This window comes from Microcaecilia unicolor, chromosome 7, assembly GCF_901765095.1.
Source record: "Microcaecilia unicolor chromosome 7, aMicUni1.1, whole genome shotgun sequence".
Taxonomy (NCBI): domain Eukaryota; kingdom Metazoa; phylum Chordata; class Amphibia; order Gymnophiona; family Siphonopidae; genus Microcaecilia; species Microcaecilia unicolor.
Window position 1 is genome coordinate 112,828,849 of NC_044037.1, and position 20,786 is coordinate 112,849,634.

The 20,786-nt window shown below is 45.5% G+C and overlaps 1 protein-coding gene across 2 annotated transcripts in view; it reads right to left on the reverse strand.

Annotated features, from left to right (window-relative positions):
• Positions 1-20,786, reverse strand: part of KAT8 (lysine acetyltransferase 8) — a 126,343-nt gene that overhangs the window by 22,069 nt on the left and 83,488 nt on the right. For both annotated transcript variants that reach the window (XM_030209440.1, XM_030209441.1), the window contains exons 6-7: positions 8,305-8,469; positions 8,105-8,194 (exon numbers count right to left, since the gene is read on the reverse strand). In XM_030209440.1, coding sequence (XP_030065300.1) covers positions 8,105-8,194; positions 8,305-8,469 — 255 coding nt within the window. The remainder of the gene's footprint in view (positions 1-8,104; positions 8,195-8,304; positions 8,470-20,786) is intronic.

The following is a 20,786-nucleotide window of genomic DNA, read 5'->3' on the forward strand; positions in this document are numbered from 1 at the left end:
AGCCAATTAGAGATGGTGCGTTTCCCGACAGCGACCCCTAGCCTGTTAGGGTCGAAAGAAATAAACAATTGGGCGGACTGTCTGTGGGGCTGTGTCCGCTCCAAGTAGAAGGCCAATGCTCTCTTGCAGTCCAATGTGTGCAACTGACGTTCAGCAGGGCGGGTATGCGGCCTGGGGAAGAATGTTGGCAAGACAATTGACTGGTTAAGATGGAACTCCGACACCACCTTCGGCAGGAACTTTGGGTGGGTGCGGAGCACTACTCTGTTATGATGAAATTTGGTATATGGAGCGTGAGCTACTAAGGCTTGAAGCTCACTGACCCTACGAGCTGAAGTAACTGCCACCAAGAAAATGACCTTCCAGGTCAAGTACTTCAGATGGCAGGTATTCAGTGGCTCAAAAGGAGGTTTCATCAGCTGGGTGAGGACGACGTTGAGATCCCATGACACTGTGGGAGGCTTGATAGGGGGCTTTGACAAGAGCAAGCCTCTCATGAATCGAACTAAGGGCTCTCCAGAGATGGCTTTACCTTCCACACGATAATGGTAAGCACTAATCGCACTAAGGTGATTCCTTACTGAGTTGGTCTTGAGACCAGACTCTGATAAGTGCAGAAGGTATTCAAGCAGGTTCTGTGCAGGACAAGAACGAGGTTCTAGGGCCTTGCTCTCACACCAAACGACAAACCTCCTCCACTTGAAAAAGTAACTCTTTTTAGTGGAATCCTTCCTAGAGGCAAGCAAGACACGGGAGACACCCTCAGACAGACCCAACGCAGCGAAGTCTACGCCCTCAACATCCAGGCCGTGAGAGCCAGGGATTGAAGGTTGGGGTGCAGCAACGCTCCGTCGTTCTGCGAGATGAGAGTCGGAAAACACTCCAATCTCCACGGTTCTTCGGAGGACAACTCCAGAAGAAGAGGAAACCAGATCTGACGAGGCCAAAAGGGCGCGATCAGAATCATGGTGCCGCGGTCTTGCTTGAGCTTCAGTAAGGTCTTCCCCACCAAAGGTATGGGAGGATAAGCATACAGGAGGCCGGTCCCCCAATGAAGGAGAAAGGCATCTGACGCTAGCCTGCCGTGTGTCTGAAGTCTGGAACAGAACAGAGGCAGCTTGTGGTTGGTACAAGAGGCGAAAAGGTCCACCGAGGGAGTGCCCCACTCTCGGAAGATCTTGCGTACCACTCTGGAATGGAGCGACCACTCGTGCGGTTGCATGACTCTGCTCAGTCTGTCGGCCAGACTGTTGTTTACGCCTGCCAGGTACGTGGCTTGGAGAAGCATGCCGAACCGGCACGCCCAACGCCACATCCCGACGGCTTCCTGACACAGGGGGCGAGATCCGGTGCCCCCCTGCTTGTTGACGTAATACATTGCAACCTGATTGTCTGTCCGAATTTGGATAATTTGGTAGGACAGCCGATCTCTGAAAGCCTTCAGTGTGTTCCAGATCGCTCGGAGCTCCAGGAGGTTGATCTGCAGATCCTTTTCCTGGAGGGACCACAGACCCTGGGTGTGAAGCCCATCGACATGAGCTCCCCACCCCAGGCGAGATGCATCCGTCGTCAGCACTTTCGTGGGCTGCGGAATTTGGAATGGACGTCCCAGGGTCAAATTGGTCCGAATGGTCCACCAGAGCAGTGAAGTGCGGCAACTGGTGGAGAGGCGGATGACATCTTCTAGATTCCCGGTGGCTTGGAACCACTGGGAAGCTAGGGTCCATTGAGCAGATCTCATGTGAAGACGAGCCATGGGAGTCACATGAACTGTGGAGGCCATATGACCCAGAAGTCTCAACATCTGCCGAGCTGTGACCTGCTGAGACGCTCTGGTCTGCGAGGCCAGGGCCAGGAGATTGGTGGCCCTCGCTTCGGGAAGGTAGGCCTGAGCCGTCTGGGCATTCAGCAGAGCTCCTATGAATTCCAGAGACTGTGTTGGCTGGAGATGGGACTTTGGGTAATTTATCACAAACCCCAGCAGCTCCAGAAGTCGAGTAGTGCACTGCATAGACCGGAGGGCTCCCGCCTCCGAGGTGTTCTTGACCAGCCAATCGTCGAGATATGGGAACACGTGCACTCCCAGCTTGCGTAGGTAGGCCGCTACCACCACGAGGCACTTTGTAAACACTCGTGGGGCAGAGGCGAGCCCAAAGGGCAGCACACAATACTGAAAGTGCCGTGCGCCCAGGCGGAATCTGAGATACTGTCTGTGAGCTGGCAGTATCGGGATGTGAGTGTATGCGTCCTTTAAATCCAGGGAACATAGCCAATCGTTTTTCTGAATCATTGGCAGAAGGGTGCCCAAGGAAAGCATCCTGAACTTTTCTTTGACCAGGAATTTGTTCAGGCCTCTCAGGTCTAGGATGGGACGCATCCCCCCTGTTTTCTTTTCCACAAGGAAGTACCTGGAATAGAATCCCTGCCCTTCCTGCCCGGGTGGTACGGGCTCGACCGCATTGGCGCTGAGAAGGGCGGAGAGTTCCTCTGCAAGTACCTGCTTGTGATGGGAGCTGAAAGATTGAGCTCCCGGAGGACAATTTGGTGGCAGGGAGGCCAAATTCAGGGCGTATCCGCACCGCACTATTTGGAGAACCCACTGGTCGGAGGTTATGAGAGGCCACCTTTGGTGAAAAAATTTTAACCTCCCCCCGACCGGCAGATCGTCCGGTACGGACACTTTGAGGGCGGCTATGTTCCCGTGGATCCAGTCAAAAGCCCGTCCCCGGCTTTTGCTGTGGAGGCACAGGGGGCTGCTTAGGCGCACGCTGTTGACGAGAACGAGCGCGCTGGGTCTGTCCCTGTTCCTGACGAGGCCTTCGGGCCGGCTGGTTGTACCTACGCTTTGCAAAAGAATAGGGTGCAGCCTGCCGGGCCCGGGAAAAACGTCCACCTGCTGAGGTGGATGCTGAAGGCGCCCGGTGGGAGAGCTTGTCGAGGGCGGTTTCCCGCTGATGCAGTTGGTCCACCAGCTGCTCGACCTTCTCACCAAAAATGTTATCCCCCCGGCAAGAGACGTCGGCCAGTCTCTGCTGGGTGCGGTTGTCCAGGTCAGAGGCACGCAGCCATGAGAGCCTGCGCATCACTATACCTTGGGCCGCAGCACGAGAAGCCACGTCACAGGTGTCATAGATACCCCTGGACAGGAACTTTCTGCACGCCTTCAGCTGCCTGACCACCTCCTGATAAGGCCTGGACTGCTCCGGCGGGAGCTTATCGACCAGGTCCGCCAGTTGCTGCACATTGGTCCGCATGTGGATGCTCATATAGAGCAGGTATGACTGGATGCGGGTCACGAGCATGGAGGATTGGTAGGCCTTCCTCCCAAACGAGTCCAGAGTGCGAGACTCCCGCCCCGGGGGCGCCGAGGCGGTATCCCTCGAACTCCATGCCCTCTTGAGAGCAGAATCCACGACCGCCGAGTCATGGGGCAATTGGGGCCGCATTAACTCTGGGTCAGAGTGGATCCTGTACTGGGACTCTGCTTTCTTGGGAATGGTGGGGTTAGTTAACGGTCGCACCCAGTTCCGAAGCAGTGTCTCCTTGAGGACATTGTGCAGCGGTACCGTGGAGGACTCTCTAGGTGGTGATGGATAGTCGAGGACCTCGAGCATCTCGGCCCTCAGCTCTTCCACAGAGACCACGGGGAAGGGAATGCTGATAGACATATCCCGCACAAAGGAGGCAAAGGAGAGACTCTCAGGAGGTGAGAGCTTCCTCTCCGGTGAAGGCGTGGGGTCCGAGGGAAGGCCCGTAGACTCCTCTGAGGAGAAATATCTAGGGTCCTCCTCTTCCCCCCACGAGGCCTCATCCTCGGTATTGGACATAAGCTCATGTAGCTGAGTCCTGAACCGGGCCCGGCTCGACGTCGAGGCACCGAGGCCTCGGTGTCGTCGAGCGGTGGACTCCCGCGCCGGTGGGGACGGAGCTCCCTCCATCGACGTCGACGGGGACTCCACCTGCGTAGCAGTCGAGACCGGCGCCGCAAGCGGCGGCGGTGTCGACGGCCCCGGCGCCGGGCTAAAGCTCGCCGGCGCCACAGACATCGGCGCCGAGGGCGCAAGCACCCCCGGCGCCGGCACAGCCTGGCGCATCAGCCCTTCCAGGATCCCCGGCTCTGAGGCACTCGTCCAGGCCCGCTGCCGGGAAAGGCGGTGGGGCCGGTAGGGGTGTCGGCGCCAGAAGCTGATGGGGGCCAGGAGACGGCACCGAGGTGCCGGAACCCTGACGCATCGGTACCTCCACAACCGACGGGGACCTCTCCTCTCGACGTGGACGCTTCGGCGTCGCCTCCTCTCCGATGTCCGGATGCACCGAGGGCGACTGGTGACGACGCTTCTTATCCTTCTTGCGATGCACGTCACCGGCGCCGGGAGGTATGGAGGAGGAGGAGGACGATCCCCCTCGGTCTCGAGGAACCGGGTCAGACAGGGTTCGGTCCCGTGGACCGCGGGCTGAGGGAGTGACCGGAGCCGACTGCCCACGCGGCCTCTCACCTCTACCCTCACCGGAGGACCGGCGGGCCGACGGGACCTGTTCTCCTGGGGTCGATGCCATCGGTGCCGATGTCTCGGGCATCGATACCGGTACCGAAGGACCGGGCGTCGATACCGATGCCGTCGAGGTCGACGTCGAGGGGCCGGCGCAAGTTCCAAAAAGACGGTCCCGTAGAACTTGCCATGCAACCTGAGTCCGTTTCCGGAGACCGAGACACAGGGGACACGACTTGAGATTGTGCTCCGGCCCGAGGCACTGGAGGCACCAGGCGTGCTCCACACGCTCAGGTTTTTTTTTTTTTTAAAGAAAACCGGGCGGTGTATAACAAATAGAAAAAAGAAACGAAAATTTAACGATTCGCGTAAACGCGATCGACTTTCCGGCGGCTGAGAATAGAGAGAGCGGCAAAGCACGACTCTCTCCAGACGCGGAAAAAAAGGAACTGGCGGGAGCGGTCGCGCACGGGCGGGAAGACGGCCGCGCATGTGTGGTGGGCGTGCCCTGCGTGCCGACCGTCCCGCGAAGCTTTTTCCGGTTGGTGGGGGCTGCCGCGGACGTCACCCAGTCGTGAGAACAAGCAGCCTGCTTGTCCTCTGAGAATTATTTTGTACCAGGGGCAATGGAGGGTTAAGTGACTTGCCCAGAGTCACAAGGAGCTGCAGGGGGAATTGAACTCAGTTCCCCAGGATCAAAGTCCACTGTACTAACCACTAGGCTACCCCTCCACTAAAAAAACAAACACACCATATAAAAATTGAAATGTGAAGTGGACTCAAAAAAATGTGTCATGAGAGAGATTAGAGGAACAAACCCTCAGAAGTGAAGTACCAAATTAAATACTAATTGCAGGATAGCCAGAAACTAAAAGTTTTGAAAGCTGAATTCTAATATAAAAGCAGTAAAACTTACCCAGCGCTTAACATCAAAAGGAGTGAGAAAATCAGCAGCATTCTTACTGCGGGAGAAATCAGGCAGAGTTTCACAAGCAAATGAGAATGGCTGCATGCGCATGTGGGATTTAAATACCAGATTTGGCATTAAATATGAACTACTGTAAAGTGTAATGATAAGCAAAGAAAAAAATTAACAAAGTGAGTATATATGGGAACATGAACCAGAAAACTAAATGAATAATGCATTGTAACACACATGAAGTGATCCTGGAAACAAAAATTCTAAAAACTAAGTGGGTGAGAGCACAAGAAGAATGAGCTGGGGAGGGGAAGGAATAAGAAACAACAGGGTTAGGAGTTATTTTGGGATGAAAACGGGAACCCAACAGTGGTACTTGCCACCTGAACCGAAGGAGAAGGGTTCTAGGAACGACTAAATGTCCTGCTGTTTGATCTAACAACTTGAAGAGTAGCAAATCTCCTGGACCGGATGGTATTCATCCCAGAGTACTGATAGAACTGAAAAATGAACTTGCGGAACTATTGTTAGTAATATATAATTTATCCTTAAAATCGAGTGTGGTACCGGAAGATTGGAAGGTGCTCAATGTAACGCTGATTTATAAAAAAGGTTCCAGAGGAGATCCGGGAAATTATAGACTGGTGAGTCTGATGTCGGTGCCAGGCAAAATGGTAGAGACTATTATAAAGAACAAAATTACACAGCATATTCAAAAAAAGCATGGATTAATGAGACAAAGCCAACATGGATTTAGTGAAGGGAAATCTTGCCTCACCAATCTATTACATTTCTTTGAAGGGGTGAACAAACATGTGGATAAAGGCGAGCCGGTCGATATTGTGTATCTGGATTTTCAGAAGGCGTTTGCCAACTCCAGAGGAAATTGGAGAGTCATGGGATAGGAGGTACTGACCTATTGTGGATTAAAAACTGGTTGAAAGATAGAAAATAGAGAGTAGGGTTAAATGGTCAGTATTCTCAATGGAGAAGGGTAGTTAGTGGGGTTCCCCAGGGGTCTGTGCTGGGACCACTGCTTTTTAACATATTTATAAATGACCTAGAGATGGGAGTAACTAGTGAGGTAATTAAATTTGCTGATGACACAAAGTTATTCAAAGTCGTTAAATCGCGGGACAATTGTGAAAAATTACAAGAGGACCTTACAAGACCGGAAGTCTAATTGGCAGATGACGTTTAACATGAGCAAATGCAAAGTCATGCATGTGGGAAAGAGGAACCCGAATTATAGCTACCTCATGCAAGGTTCCACGTTAGGAGTTACGGACCAAGAAAGGGATCTAGGAGTTGTCGTTGATGATAAGTTGAAACATTCTGCTCAGTGTGCTGCTGCGACTAAGAAAGCAAATAGAATGTTAGGTATTATTAAGAAAGGAATGGAAAACAAAAATGAGGACGTTATAATGCCTTTGTATCGCTCCATGGTGTGACCGCACCTTGAATATTGTGTTAAATGCAGGTCGCCGCATCTCAAAAAAGATATAGTGGAATTAGAAAAGGAGTAGAGAAGGGCGACAAAAATGATAAAGGGGATGGGACGACTTCCCTATGAGCAAAGGCTAAAGAAGCTAAGGCGCTTCAGCTTGGAGAAAAGACGGCTGAGGAGAGATATAATAGAGGTCTATAAAATGAGTGGAGTGGAACGAGTAGACGTGAAGCGTCTGTTTATGCTTTCCAAAAATACTAGGATAGGGGGCATTCGATGAGCTACAAAGTAGTAAATTTAAAACGAATCGGAGAAACTTTTTCTTCACTCAATGTGTAATTAACTCTGGAATTAGCTGCCAGGGAATGTGGTAAAGGCGGCTAGCTTAATTTAAAAAAGGCTTGGACAGCTTCCTAAAGGAAAAGTCCATAGACCATTATTAAATTGGACTTGGTGAAAATCCACTATTTATGGATGGGAGCCTTGTGAGGAATAGGCAGCAGCAGTTTATGCAGAAAGCTAAAGCTGTTTTGTGCAGTGTGCTCAAAAAATGAAAGCATGAAAGTGGTGACAGATACAGCATATTTATAACAGTGGAGGCTGCAAAGACCAGTGTTTCACAAATGGAAAAAGGGAAGTGGATATAATATGGCAGAGACATAACTGCTTAAGTTTTTCAAAGCGGTGATGGGATCAAGACAGCATCAGGCTGAGATTATGGACTGAGTATCTGGTGCACACAGGAAGTATATCTGGGAGTTCATGATGGTACTGAAAGCTATGGGAGGAGAGCAGATCACTAAAGGAATAGTGCAGGAAAAAGAGAAAACGGGCCTAGAACAGAGTTATGAAGCACATCAACTTATAGTAGGATAGCAATGGAGGATGATTTGCCCAGAGAACATGCTAAAAAGTACAAACGGAATGTTAAGAAGAAAACTAAGATAGAACCACAATATATATTCTGGTTTTAAGCAAACCAACAGGCTTGTCTCTCCCTTAAAATCTTGTTTGGTGCCTGATGAAGCATAACACCTTTTTAGCTGGAGGGGCCAAACCAATTTCTTCCTCCGAGATCTCTAGTTACTGATGCCAGTTGGGCCAAATATTGGTTGCGCTATGGCCCCAGTGGCCCGGCACATTCTGCTGCCTATAATGGTGCTTGTCAATTTCTTTTCATAGGAAATGAACTGGACTGTTTTTCAAGCCCTGCTGTTCTCTTGCACTCAGTCAAATCTCAGCTCTCACCTTATGATCCCTGCCATCCACTTCATACACAGAGATGTTACTTTTCCTGTAGATCTCCTTCCCTGGAGGTTGACGCCACTGGCACAGGCCCTGAAACAACACAGTAGTTTAGTAGTTTGTATGCTTCCTCACTGTTACAGAGTTCAGTCTTACCTAATCTCAACTGCTGTTTGAAAACAGATATATTACAGAACACTTACAAGGTGATACCTGTAGCTCTTCTCAAACTTCATGTATTTGAGGCAGTATTCACAAATCCAGAGCTTTGGCTGCTTCCCATAATCCTCCGGGAAAGGGGAGAAGTACCAGGCATCTATTTCATAGTTCCCAATGTGAATCTTATCCACATATTTAACCTTTGTGATCTTTAAAACAAGAAGATTGTATAAAATCAGTGTCAAATCAAGGAACTGGTATGCTACAGGTAACAAAATATAAACATTCATTCCCAGTTATGTGATGAGAAATAATGGGACTGACAATACAAAAAACCTATGCACTGAATGAGCTGGATACTTTGTTACCTTATAGTAAGGTTGCAACCAACAGCAAGACATTCATTAGTGCCTGCAGATATTGCAGTGTGCTGCACTGTCACAAAGACTAAGACATACACATTACGAGCAGAGAGAAAACTACCTAAGCTGAACAAATCTACTAATCTCATCAAGGGCAATTACGGTCTTAATTAGGAAAGAGAAAGCAATGCTGCTGGTAGGGCTAAAACCCTGCATCATAAACCTGACTTTTACAGACTTGAGCATTTTCAAACTTAATGCAGAGGCTTGGTACTGTGTAAAGGCCACGAGGTGCATAAGGAGCCATCCAGATTGATAAAAGCAAAACAAAATAACTTTTTGTTTTTATGCTGTTATCAGCATGGACGTCACTACAGGGACTTCAGGCATCATGTTCCAGACCACCTAGCACTAAGAAAGGTATAAAGACCCCTTCCTTGAAGGTGCTATCAGTTAGTTGAAACGCAAGCTGTTATCTCTTGGAACATCAGTTAACAGCCCCTCAGCTGGCTCTGAACCCTGCCACCTAACCAAGGCTCATTAAACTGTGGCATCGCTGCCTGAGACTTCCCGGCTGGAGAGTCCCACTTGCTGTCTGAGTTCCTGATCCTGACTCATTGTCATGTACCGGTGTTCCTGATCTACCATCATCAGTGCCTTTAAGCTTCCAGATAAAGTGTTTTGTGAGTGATACCATCTTTCAGGTCTGAACTGATATCCCCTTAGTGCCTATGAGTGGCTGGGGTTGTAAGGCATCCTAATTTCAGGATTAGGTGAGCGTGCGCTATCTTGACTACACCCAGACCCTTTACCATCATTTTGGGTTAACATAATTCATTGCTTCCGATTATATTTATTATTTGCTGCCAATAGTATGGTACAATAAACAGCTTACCTTTTTATAACAACATCGGAGCCTTGTGTCTTACTCTCAGTATAAAGTATGTGTGCATAATAATTGTGGATGTGAGTTCGGACTGCGGAGAGAGGTAATTTAGATTTATTTCCTGAGTGCTAAAAATACATTATTCCTCTCACCTACTGCCAACTCCATTTTTGGATTTGGTGATAATGCATTTAGTTCCTACATTATATAGGAGATTCTACTGAGATTTACCGCATTCTAATTATATTTGGCTTGCTCTTCATGCCATACCTCCAAATTAACATTATATGGAGGGTTCTAACACGAGATAAGTATGCCAAATTAACACAGAGGTCACACCTTAGAGATATAATGGTTTTATACCATTATATTGCTCTTGTGTTGGTGTTAAGCACACACTCTAAAGTCATACCCTTGCCTAGTATCTATGCGCTCGTGCTGTTTTCAGGGCAAGGACTACGTTTGTCTATCTTTCTGTACTGAGCACAGTTTGTAGAATGTGACAGAAGTGATTTGTGATTCTTACTGAGTTAACTGTTTAAAGGCTCATAGACACATTTTTGCATGTGCCAGTTTGGAAAGCTGTTTCTTTAATAACATCTACTCTGAGGCTTTCAGTGGTGTCAAAGCCGTCCGTTTTAAAATCTGCTTCTGAGTTTCTGCTGATAAAGTAAAATCATTAACAATCTTTTTCTTTTAAACTGTGTTAAAGGAAAAGGGACTTGATATACCACCTTTCTGTGGTTTCTGCAACTACATTCAAAGTGGTTTACATAGTATATACAGGTACTTATTTGTACCTGGGGCAATGGAGGATTAAGTGACTTGCCCAGAGTCAGAATGAGCTACAGTGGGAACCAAACTCAGTTCCCCAGGATCAAAGACCACTGCACTAACCACTAGGCAGCTAGGTGGATACCTTAACTGTTCTACTCTGTGTCAGAGTCATGGTAGACAGCATTTTGGATGCTAGCCATTACACATGAGTCTTAGGTAGTCTTGCAGAACTATGCTGTTTAAAAGGTCACTGGCTGGTTCAGCTAGAACAGGAAGGGCAAGAATTAGCACATACCCAGACTTTATTGGCCCATTCTCAAACTGATTACGCCCAGAAGCTGGCGTTAAATCAGTCTCTGGAGACAGAAATTGACCGGTTGGCTCAAAGATTCCTTTAAGCCTTAGAACATTTGCTGGGACTTACATCAGAGACTGGGGCAGATTTAGATGAGCTAGGCTTGGCTAGCCTTTGGGCGTAGACTGAGTTGACCCAGGATATTTTGGGAGAAACTTTCACGAGGTTTTAAAAGTTACAAACTGTGTATGCCCAGCACAGCTTGGGAACTTGGATCTTGAACTTGAAACTCTAGTGCAACTCTTGCTAATTATCTTGATTTCCAATTTAATGATCCTAATTATTCAAGCTTTTTTTTGTCATGAATGAAGTTTAACCTATTACCTTTAGCTCTTATCATAGGACGAACTTTCCTCTTGTAACCTAACCTAATTTGTCCCTTTACCCCAACTATGTATTTCTCCTATCCGGAACTGGTAATCACCACTTACGGAATTATGTAAGCCACATTGAGACTGCAAATAGGTGGAAAAATGTGGGATACAAATGTTATAAATAAATAAATTACATGGCTTGCTGACTATTTAAACACCTGTGACAGCTTGGATCTGTTCAAGTGAGAGCCCATGTCCCTATTAGTTTGATTCTGATTGACATTTTTGGGTAAGTTCTAAATTCAACCTTGAACTCCCAAAGCAGAAGTGAAAATATTTACCAACTGGAAGAGATAGGAGATTCACTTTCACCTCCCACTGTACAGGGGGCTTAAAGAATGGATCTCGGTACTGTCCTCACTTGAAAGTCAGGTTCCCTATGCATTTCAGAATCATATCAGATACCTTTTGCATATGTATAAGAATTTGTTAACTATGTAAAGCCCAGTGGCATATTACCAGCATTATCGCCAACTGTTTTTGAACAGTCAATTGGAGAATCTGAAACTCTTGAAACGGCTTCAGGAGTATCCTGCAAACAGGTTTGAAAGACTCACAATAAAAGATACTCCAGAGAGGGAAATACCAAGGGCTCCCTCTGAGACCTGGGGAAAGATAATGGATTGAGAGGAACCATTAGGGTAAGCAGGATTGTTTAGTTTTGCCTCTGCTGGAAGTGTCCCAGAGGATAAGGTCAGATCATTGTCAGCAGGCACCCTGGGGGGTGCCAAGACATTACATATACAAAAGGGATGCCAGCAGAAAGGAAGGGTCCAGGCAGATGAGGCTGTAACAGGTAGAGAACCTCCCCAGAGACAGGCTCACGAATAGGCATGGTTGTCACATAAAAGAAAATTGCTTAGGTGCAGTTGTCTCTAAAGACCAGTAGAAGGAAGCAAAGAACAGTTTTTCAAATTTAACCATCTATGCTGAATTTTATGAAAAAATAATTATAAAGACTTTTGGTTTTTGCGTAACATAATACTGCCTAAACTGTCTTAGAAAGAATGTTTTGACATCAATGATTTCTTAGGTCAAGATAATAGGATGTTTTTGCTATGAATAATTCTTATTTGATAAGCATTTGCTTAGTAAATAGTCTGCTATCTCTTCTGTAGCAGAACTGTCTGTTGGGATTTTTGGGTGATGGAATCCAACAGTTATACATGATAATCTAACATCTTTGTGAAGCATTATCAGATGTTACCCTCCGGGTTTTCCCAAGAAAGGATGTTGTCCTAGGACCTCTCAAGTTTTTATAATTTACAACATGGTCCTTGTGGCTATATTGTTATTATGAAATAAAACACTTGTTAGTGATTTATTTTAGTACCAAGTGTTCGTAAAAAGCATTTAAGTCTTCTGTTATTTAGAGATAATAGCCAGTTTTGCTGAGTTTAATCTCTAAAAATAAGCAGAGGTCCACTGAGGTGACAACTTTAAATGATCTAATCATTAACTGCAGCCGCATGCATAAATTATTTCTATTTTCAAATCTTAGAAATGTTTACTTAAGAAGGAAAAATTAGCAGATGAATCCAGGAACTGATGGGTTGTATCCGCCTACTAACAGGTGGAGATAGAGAACACTGAAAGAAGGCAGTGACCCTGGACGTCCAGCCCCTTCCATCTTCAGTATACAAAAATTCCAAACAACATGAACTTTCCTCACAGTGAACAACCTGAACCAGAGCGAGAACAAAAGCGAAGGAGGGACCCTTCTCAACCTCCCGCTTCATAACAGCAATTATAAATTCTTTGTGTTTGTCTTCAAATCTCTGCATGAAAACATCTGTATAAAACAAAGGCAGACAGTGAGGGATCCTGGATTCATCTGCTGTGACTAAAGGAAAGAAAATGATCAGGTAAGTCCTAATTTTTCCTTCCTTAACAACAGTGGATGAATCCAGGAACTGATGGGATGTATCAATGCACTCCCTAAATTGGGTGGGAACATGCGGCTCCGCAAGACAGAACCTGTCTCTCAAACCGCACATCCCATTGCACTGTGACATCTAGTCGATAATGCCAAACAAAGGAAAGCTGAAAAGCCCAGGTAGCCACGACAGATCTCCTGAAGAGAGAAGGCCCCCATTTCAGCCCACGAAGAGGACATCACCAGCGTGGAATGCACCTTAAACGCCTCTGGTGGAGACCTACCCGAGAACAGGTAAAGGAGAGTCTCGATTTAACAGCATCTTGAAAAGTTCATTACTTATCTTATCTTTTTATGAAAGAGCACTGACAAAATACAGAAGCAAGAAACAAAGCAACTTTTGTAGCTGTCAGCTTTTCTTCGCTGCCAAGATGTCGATACTAGACAGCAGCATCTTGTGAAGGAATGAACTGAAGACCACACTGCAGTATTGTAGATGTCCATGAAAGGAGTGGCTCCAAAGCTGGCCACAGAGGCCACTGTGGTTCTGAAGTGATGTGCACCAATTTGAACTGGAAGGTGATCAGTGGTCTGCTGGTAGAAGAAGTCTAAGTCCGAAACCCACGTGCATATGGTATGTTTTAGTTGCCAGTAGGCCTGGGTTATTAGGGTTGAAGGTGACAAATAGCTGAGAAGACAGGCGAGACTTTCTGTCTCATGGGTACAGTCTAGCTTGTGTTGAGCATCTGCTAGCACTATGTGCCATGCACAGAGCCATAGGCTCAAAAGGCATCTTCGTGAGCTGATTAAGGACAACACTGAGGTTCAAGGATGATAGCACATGCCACAGGACACAGATGAATATTCAAAAAGCCACTTGAAATACCAGAGGGTGGGTGGAAAATTAGTTTTTAGATTCTTTCATGGCAGGCCGTGATTGCAAATAGGTGAAGATGTATAGAAGTTGTCTTGAGTCCTAAGAGAAAGTACACAGAAGACTTAGGGCAGATGGCAAGTGAAAGGGTTTTGCTCAAAGGACTCTGCTTAGCATGAAAAAAAAAGCATCAATTTGAACTGGTGAGACTTTTTGGTAGAAGGTTTCCAAGCTACAAGGAGCATCTCCCTTTCTAGGAGACCTAGAAATGGTCCACAAGGTGCTATTCAATCTCCAAGCTGTCAGAAAGGCTCAGGAGGATGGGGTGGAGTAGATGGCCCTGCTGGTGATTCCAAAAAGCAAAAGTTACTCTCCTGTAGCAGGTGTTCTCCAAGGAAAGCAAGACATACATTCTCATGTGGGCGATGTCATCCAAGGAGCTCCAGTACAAATGCTGCCCTAGTGTTCTGTTTATTCCAGAGGCTTTTGACAAGATCAACTATGCATGCACACATGCCCTCCCACCTGCCTGACTCACACAGGACCCAAAGTTAGCTTTTTTTTTTTGTTACATTTGTACCCCATGCTTTCCCACTCATGGCAGGCTCAATGCAGCTTACATATTATATACAGGTACTTATGTATTATAGAAGCTTATTTATTACAAATAGGAAAATAGACATCTAGTTGCTGTTTTGCCAATTACAATTCATAAGTAGTACATCCATAAGTAGTGGAACAGGTGGATGTGAAGCGTCTGTTCACGCTTTCCAAAAATACTAGGACTAGGGGGCATGCGATGAAACTACAGTGTAGTAAATTTAAAACAAATCGGAGGAAAGTTTTCTTCACCCAAGGCATAATTAAACTCTGGAATTCGTTGCCTGAGAACGTGGTGAAGGCGGTTAGCTTGGCAGAGTTTTAAAAGGGGTTAGAGGGTTTCCTAAAGGACAAGTCCATAAACCACTACTAAATGGACTTGGGAAAAATCCACAATTCCAGGAATAACATGTATAGAATGTTTGTACGTTTGGGAAGCTTGCCAGGTGCCCTTAGCCTGGATTGGCTGCAGTCGTGGACAGGATGCTGGGCTTGATGGACCCTTGGTCTTTTCCCAGTGTGGCATTACTTATGTACTTATTTGTACCTGGACAATGGAGGGTTAAGTGACTTGCCCAGAGTCACAAGGAGCTGCCTGTGCCTGAGGTGGGAATCGAACTCAGATCCCCAGTTCCCCGGGACCAGAGTCCACCTCCCTAACCACTAGGCCACTCCTCCACTTCCATTCAATTTCAAGCATAAAAAACTTAAATCCTACAGTATCTGGGAGGGTATGTGAGAATATATGTCCCGCTGACCTTGGAGAACACTTGCAACAGGTGAGTTACTTCGCTTTCTCCGAGGACCCACCTTCTGTTAGCATGCTTGGTTTTAAAGATAAAATTACATATTACTAATAGCTCTGTAAAGTTCATGTTTTAGCTCTATCAGTACTCTGGGATGTATTCCTTCTGGTCTAGGTGATTTCCTACTATTTAGTGTCAAATTGCCCCATTACATCTTCCAAGTTTATAGAGATTTGTTTCAGTTCCTCCAACATCATCATTAAGGTATCTGCCCCACATCTTCCTCAGTGAAGACTGGAGAAAAGAATTTTAGTCTCTCCGCTGGCCTTTTCCTTCATGAATGCCCCTTTTACCCCTGGATTAGGAACTGGTTGAGTGGAAGGCGACACAGGGTAGTAGTAAATGGAGCTCATTCTGAGGAAAAGCCAAGTTACTCACCTGTAGTAGGTGTTCTCCAAGGATAGAAGGCCGAGTGTAAATCACAGGAAAGTGAAGGTAGATGTCTTTGGAAGAAAATGTCTGATGAAAATAGAGTTGCTATTCATGAAACTAAGAGAAGTTATTTCTCTCACTTGATTTCAAAAGTACCAAGTAAATCGAAAACGATTTTTGCTTTAACTAAGAATCTATTTACAGCTTCCCGAGGAGGAGATCAATCCTGCTCTACTCCATTGAGCTGTGAAGCTTAACCAGATTTTTTTCTATGAGAAAATTGGAAATATTTGTTCTAATCTGAATACTGGAGTTCAAGTTTTGCACAGCAAAGGTTCAGTAGATGTTTCATCCGATTCCAATCTCTCAGTTAGTGGGAGCAGCAGTACGAGTCAATTTCTGGCCATTTCTCTTGAAGACTTGGGATAAATTATGTTCCTTGAAACCTTCAGTCTATTTTTGATCCTTTTCCCTCAACTTTATTACTGGCTATGAAAGAAGTATTGTTAAAAAATTTGTGATGTCATTGGTTAATGAGTATTTGAAGTTGGGAATTGTACCCAATGCCTGGAAGATGGTGGTTGTGCGTCTGCTATGCGTCTGCTATTGAAAAATCCTACAGAGGATGTGCACCAACCTCTAAATTTAAGCTAGTGTTAAATCTGCTGTTTTTACCTAAAATTTTACAAAAGGTGGTTTTAATTCAATTACTTGATTATGTAGAGAGATAAGGTACTCCGAGTTTCAGTCTGGATTCAGGAAACTCACAGTACAGAGACAGTTTTGGTGGACATTGTTGATGATTGTTGAAAATATCTTGACAATGATGTTTTGCTGGTTTTATTGGACTTAAAGTGCTGCTTTTGACACGCTTGACCATTCAATTTTGTTGACTAGGCTGATGGAAGTGGGGCATTGTCACGTTGTGATGCCTTTTTTAGAAAACAGGTCACAGAGGATGTTGGGTCAGAACTCTCAAATCCTAAATTTCTGAAGTACAGTGTACCACAAGGTACACTACTGTCTCATTTGCTTTTTAATTTGCATGCACATCCAGTGATTGATATTGGTTTGAAGCATGGAATTCATGTTCATTCTTTGCTGATAGGCTCTGCTCAAGAAATTCAATTGGAGAAGTTGAGGAAATGTTTGAATGAAATCAAAAGTTGAATGTTGAGGAATAAGTTGCAACTGAATGCATCTAAAAAAGAATTTCTTAGGATTCAGAGGTATAACTGGAAATGTTTCCACCCATCTTTATTGTGGGAATGGACTACTATAGTAGCTAAGGACCAGGTTCATAGTCTGGTGTACTTTTGATTGCGGTATTAACTTTTGATAACCATATTTCACAATTGGTCTCTTTACTATCTGCGCCAATTGTGTAAGATTCAAGTTTACTTCTCTGAGTCAGACTTTGCACAATTGTTGTATGTGTATGTAATCTCATGTATAGATTACTGTAATGCACTGTTTCTGGGGTTGTCTAGTAAAAGCTTGAAGAGGCTTCAGCAGGTTCAGAATTCAACAATTCGGCTCTTTAAAAAATTGGCATTGTGTGATCATAGTTCACCATCTTTTCTATCATTACACTGCCTTCCTATCAATAAACGGTGTTTTTTTAGATATCGGTATTAGCTTTTAAGGTTTTTCATGATATGGTTCCAATTTATGTGTCTAAAAAGCTACCAATATATACACCAAACTGGTTAAGCTCTCAGTGTGAGCAGCGTTTTCGTTTATCTTCTACAAGATTTTTCCAGATGGTATGTGCTCATTCACAAGCTTTTTCTTATTCATTGATTTGGTTACGGAATAAGCTGCCTCCTGCGGTGAGATCCGTTAATAATCTTTTAAGTTTCCGTAAGGCTGTAAAAACTCACTTGTTTTAATGAGCTCTGCTGGACTGTTTAATTGCTAAGCTGGCAGATTGGTTTAATTGATTTTATGTTTGTGTGTACTGTATACTATATATATATATATATATATATTTTTTTTTTTTTAAGTTTCAACAGTTTTTTATTGATGAATTTCAATTGTTTAAACATACAGTCAACAAGTCTAAAACAAAACACATCTTCATCAATCTTTTAACAATATGGCCCTACCCCATCCCCCAGATCGTGTTAACCTAACGACAACTGATGTGTCTTCCAATCCCGCCGATCAATTTGTCCCATACCTTTTATGCCCAACATCAGCAAAACACATATTATACCATGAGGTCCATCAGACCAATCTTCATATTGACCCCTCCCTATCCCCTCCTCCCCCCCCCCCCCCAGTGCTCAAGCAGTCTGACCCTACCCCGAATTGACCATATACCTTCTATCCCATAGAACTCCCTTCCCTAAGTCAGCTTTTACTTGGATCATTTAATGGTTCGTTACAAATATCGAAGATTTCCAATCGATTCATTCGTCTCTAATTATCCCTTCATATTCCCTCCCCCCCGTTCCCCCCCCCCCCCCTCCAGCACCCCTCCAGTCAACTTAAGACCATACTCAAGATCATTTAGACAGCAAGCATACATACAAAACACACACAAAAAAAAAAAACAAAACAAGGGGAAAGGAGAGGGGGGGGGGGGGGCAGAAACGAGGGTCCACCAATTCCTCCACAACCCATAACCCATGTTAACCTGAGCAGCCTTATGTCCGGCTGCAACGGAGTGTCCTCATTCCACTTCAACTCTCAACCGGGATTTAACAGCAGGCTCCTAGCCCTGTGCGGGAGGGATTCAATATAGCTACCCCACACTGCCTGGAATTGTTTCCTCCGTTGAGGCGTAAACTTAGCATATTGGCATTCCCAAGTCATCATGGCATGGAATTTATTTCTCCATACCCAATATGATGGCGAGTCCTCTCCAACCCACACTCCTAAAATCACTTTCTTCCCCAAAATCCCCGCCTTCCTTACCAGTAGTGTGTGCGATCTATTGGACATGTGATAATCCTCATAGTAATCTAATAATATTGCTGTTGGGGAGATTGGTATGACACATCCCAGTAGTTTCTCCAAATATTTAAATACTTCCCTCCAGAAAATCTGGGTTTTATAGCACTCCCACAATGAATGAAAAAAGGAATTCACTCCTTGTTTACATTTTGAGCACTTCGGGGTGTCTATTGCTCCCATCTTAAACAGCCTTGCTTGAGTGAAATATGCCCTATGTAGAATTCTAAATTGGCATTCCCGCAATACAGCATTAACCGAAATCTCTGGGATTCTTTTCAAAAGTTTTAATGGGTCTATGTTTCGTCCCACCTCCTGGGCCCATCGTTGAGTAAGCTCCAGGAATGTCTTCCCCTTTGACTGCAATCTTATGGCCTTATGCAATCCCGATATTGACATTCCTCCCTCCTTAAATTTCTCAAAGAACTCTTATCACCCAAAGAAGGTACCAAGGCCTCTTTCTCCAGTGATGCTACATAGTGCCTTAACTGTAGATAGGCCATCATATCTCTCTTCTCCACCTTCCCAGCACTCAAGAGTGCTTCCCATGATTATAGTCTGCCCTCTGCATTCAGTACATGCTGCAGCAGGACTAGCCCTTTTGCAGCCCATCGATGGAAGCTGGCATTTTCATTCCCAGGTATAAACTGCACATTACCCCTAAGCGGGAGCTGATCTGACACATCTGTCTTCCCCCCCTAGGATTGAGATCAAAAATCTCCACGCTTGCCTGAGTGCCTGCAGCGTCACACTCCGCCACAACCACCCCGGGAGATCACTCTGGGAGCTATGTAGCAGTGAATTCACGTGCCATGGAGAGTAAGCCGCTGCCTCATAATCTAGAGGAGTATATCTATCCTCCTCTAGAAGCCAGTCTCCTAAATGCCGAATTAGACAGGCATAGTTATACAGAGATAAGTTCGGCATCCCAAATCCTCCAAACCTCCACGCTCCCAACAGATGTTTAAATTGCATTCGCGGCTTCTTACCTCCCCAACAGAAAAAGGATATCATCCTCTGCAGGCTCTTAAGATCTTTTTTCAGCATTCGGATCGGTAGTAGTTGTATTACATACAGCAGCTTTGGAAAAAGAACCATATTAAATAAGTGAACTCTACCATGTAAAGAAAGAGGGAGATACTGCCAGTTTGCGAGGGTAGATCTACAGTGATCCAGCAAAATATCCATATTTACTTTATATAACATCCGCGTGGTCCATGGCAACTGGATACCTAAGTATCGAAACGAAACTGACTCCCATTTCACTGGAAAAGAACCCACCCAACTGGCCTTTTTTGCTGATTCCGTAGGCATTGCTATAGATTTATCTAAGTTTAATTTGAACCCAGAATAAGCTCCATACTCTTCAAAACACTCCATGAGCGTTGGAAACGATACCTGTGGGGCTACCATGTGGACTAATAGATCATCCGCAAATGCCGATATCTTAAAGGTGCACTGTCCTATCTCTACTCCTTTAATGTCCGGATTAATCATGATCTCTCTGATCAGGGGGTCCACTGTTAGAATAAACAACATGGGCGACAATGGGCAGCCCTGCCGAGTCCCCCTGGTGAATGTCAAACTCCGAGGATAATACTCCATTGACTTGGATCCTAGCTCTTGGGGACCGATATAACACCTGTAGTGCCTCCATGAAAAATCCCGAAAAGCCATATCTCCTCAAAACCGCAAAAAGAAACTCCCAGTATACCCTATCGAACGCTTTTTCAGCGGCAAAGCTTAACAGTAGTGAGGGTTCTTTCACTCTTTCCACATATTCCATAGAGATCAGCAGCCTTCTCATGATCTGTGCTACTGTGCGCCCCGCCACAAAGCCCACCTGTTGTTCTGAAATTAGTGTCGGTAAGACTCGGGCTAGCCTATTGGCCAGGATCTTTTCAAAGAGTTTCATCTCTACGATTAACAGCGATATCGGCCTATATGAAGCAGGCTTTTCCGGGTCCCTTCCTGGCTTCAACAACAGCACTATCTGAGCCAGTTGGAGTGGCTGCGGGATTTCTCCATCTGCCACAAATTGTGTAAAATAAGATTGTAGTGTGGGCAAGACCGCGGGGCCCATCAATTTATAGAATTCTGCCCGGAACCCATCTGGGCCTGGCGCTTTAAACTGGGGGCTCTGCTTAATTACTAGATCAACTTCATCTATCGTAATGGGTCTATTCAATTTCTGTACTTCCCGTGCACTCAGCACAGGCAACTGCAAATTGTCTAGGTACATATCCTCATCCATGGGCTCCTCCTCCGGTCTCCCATATAATTTTT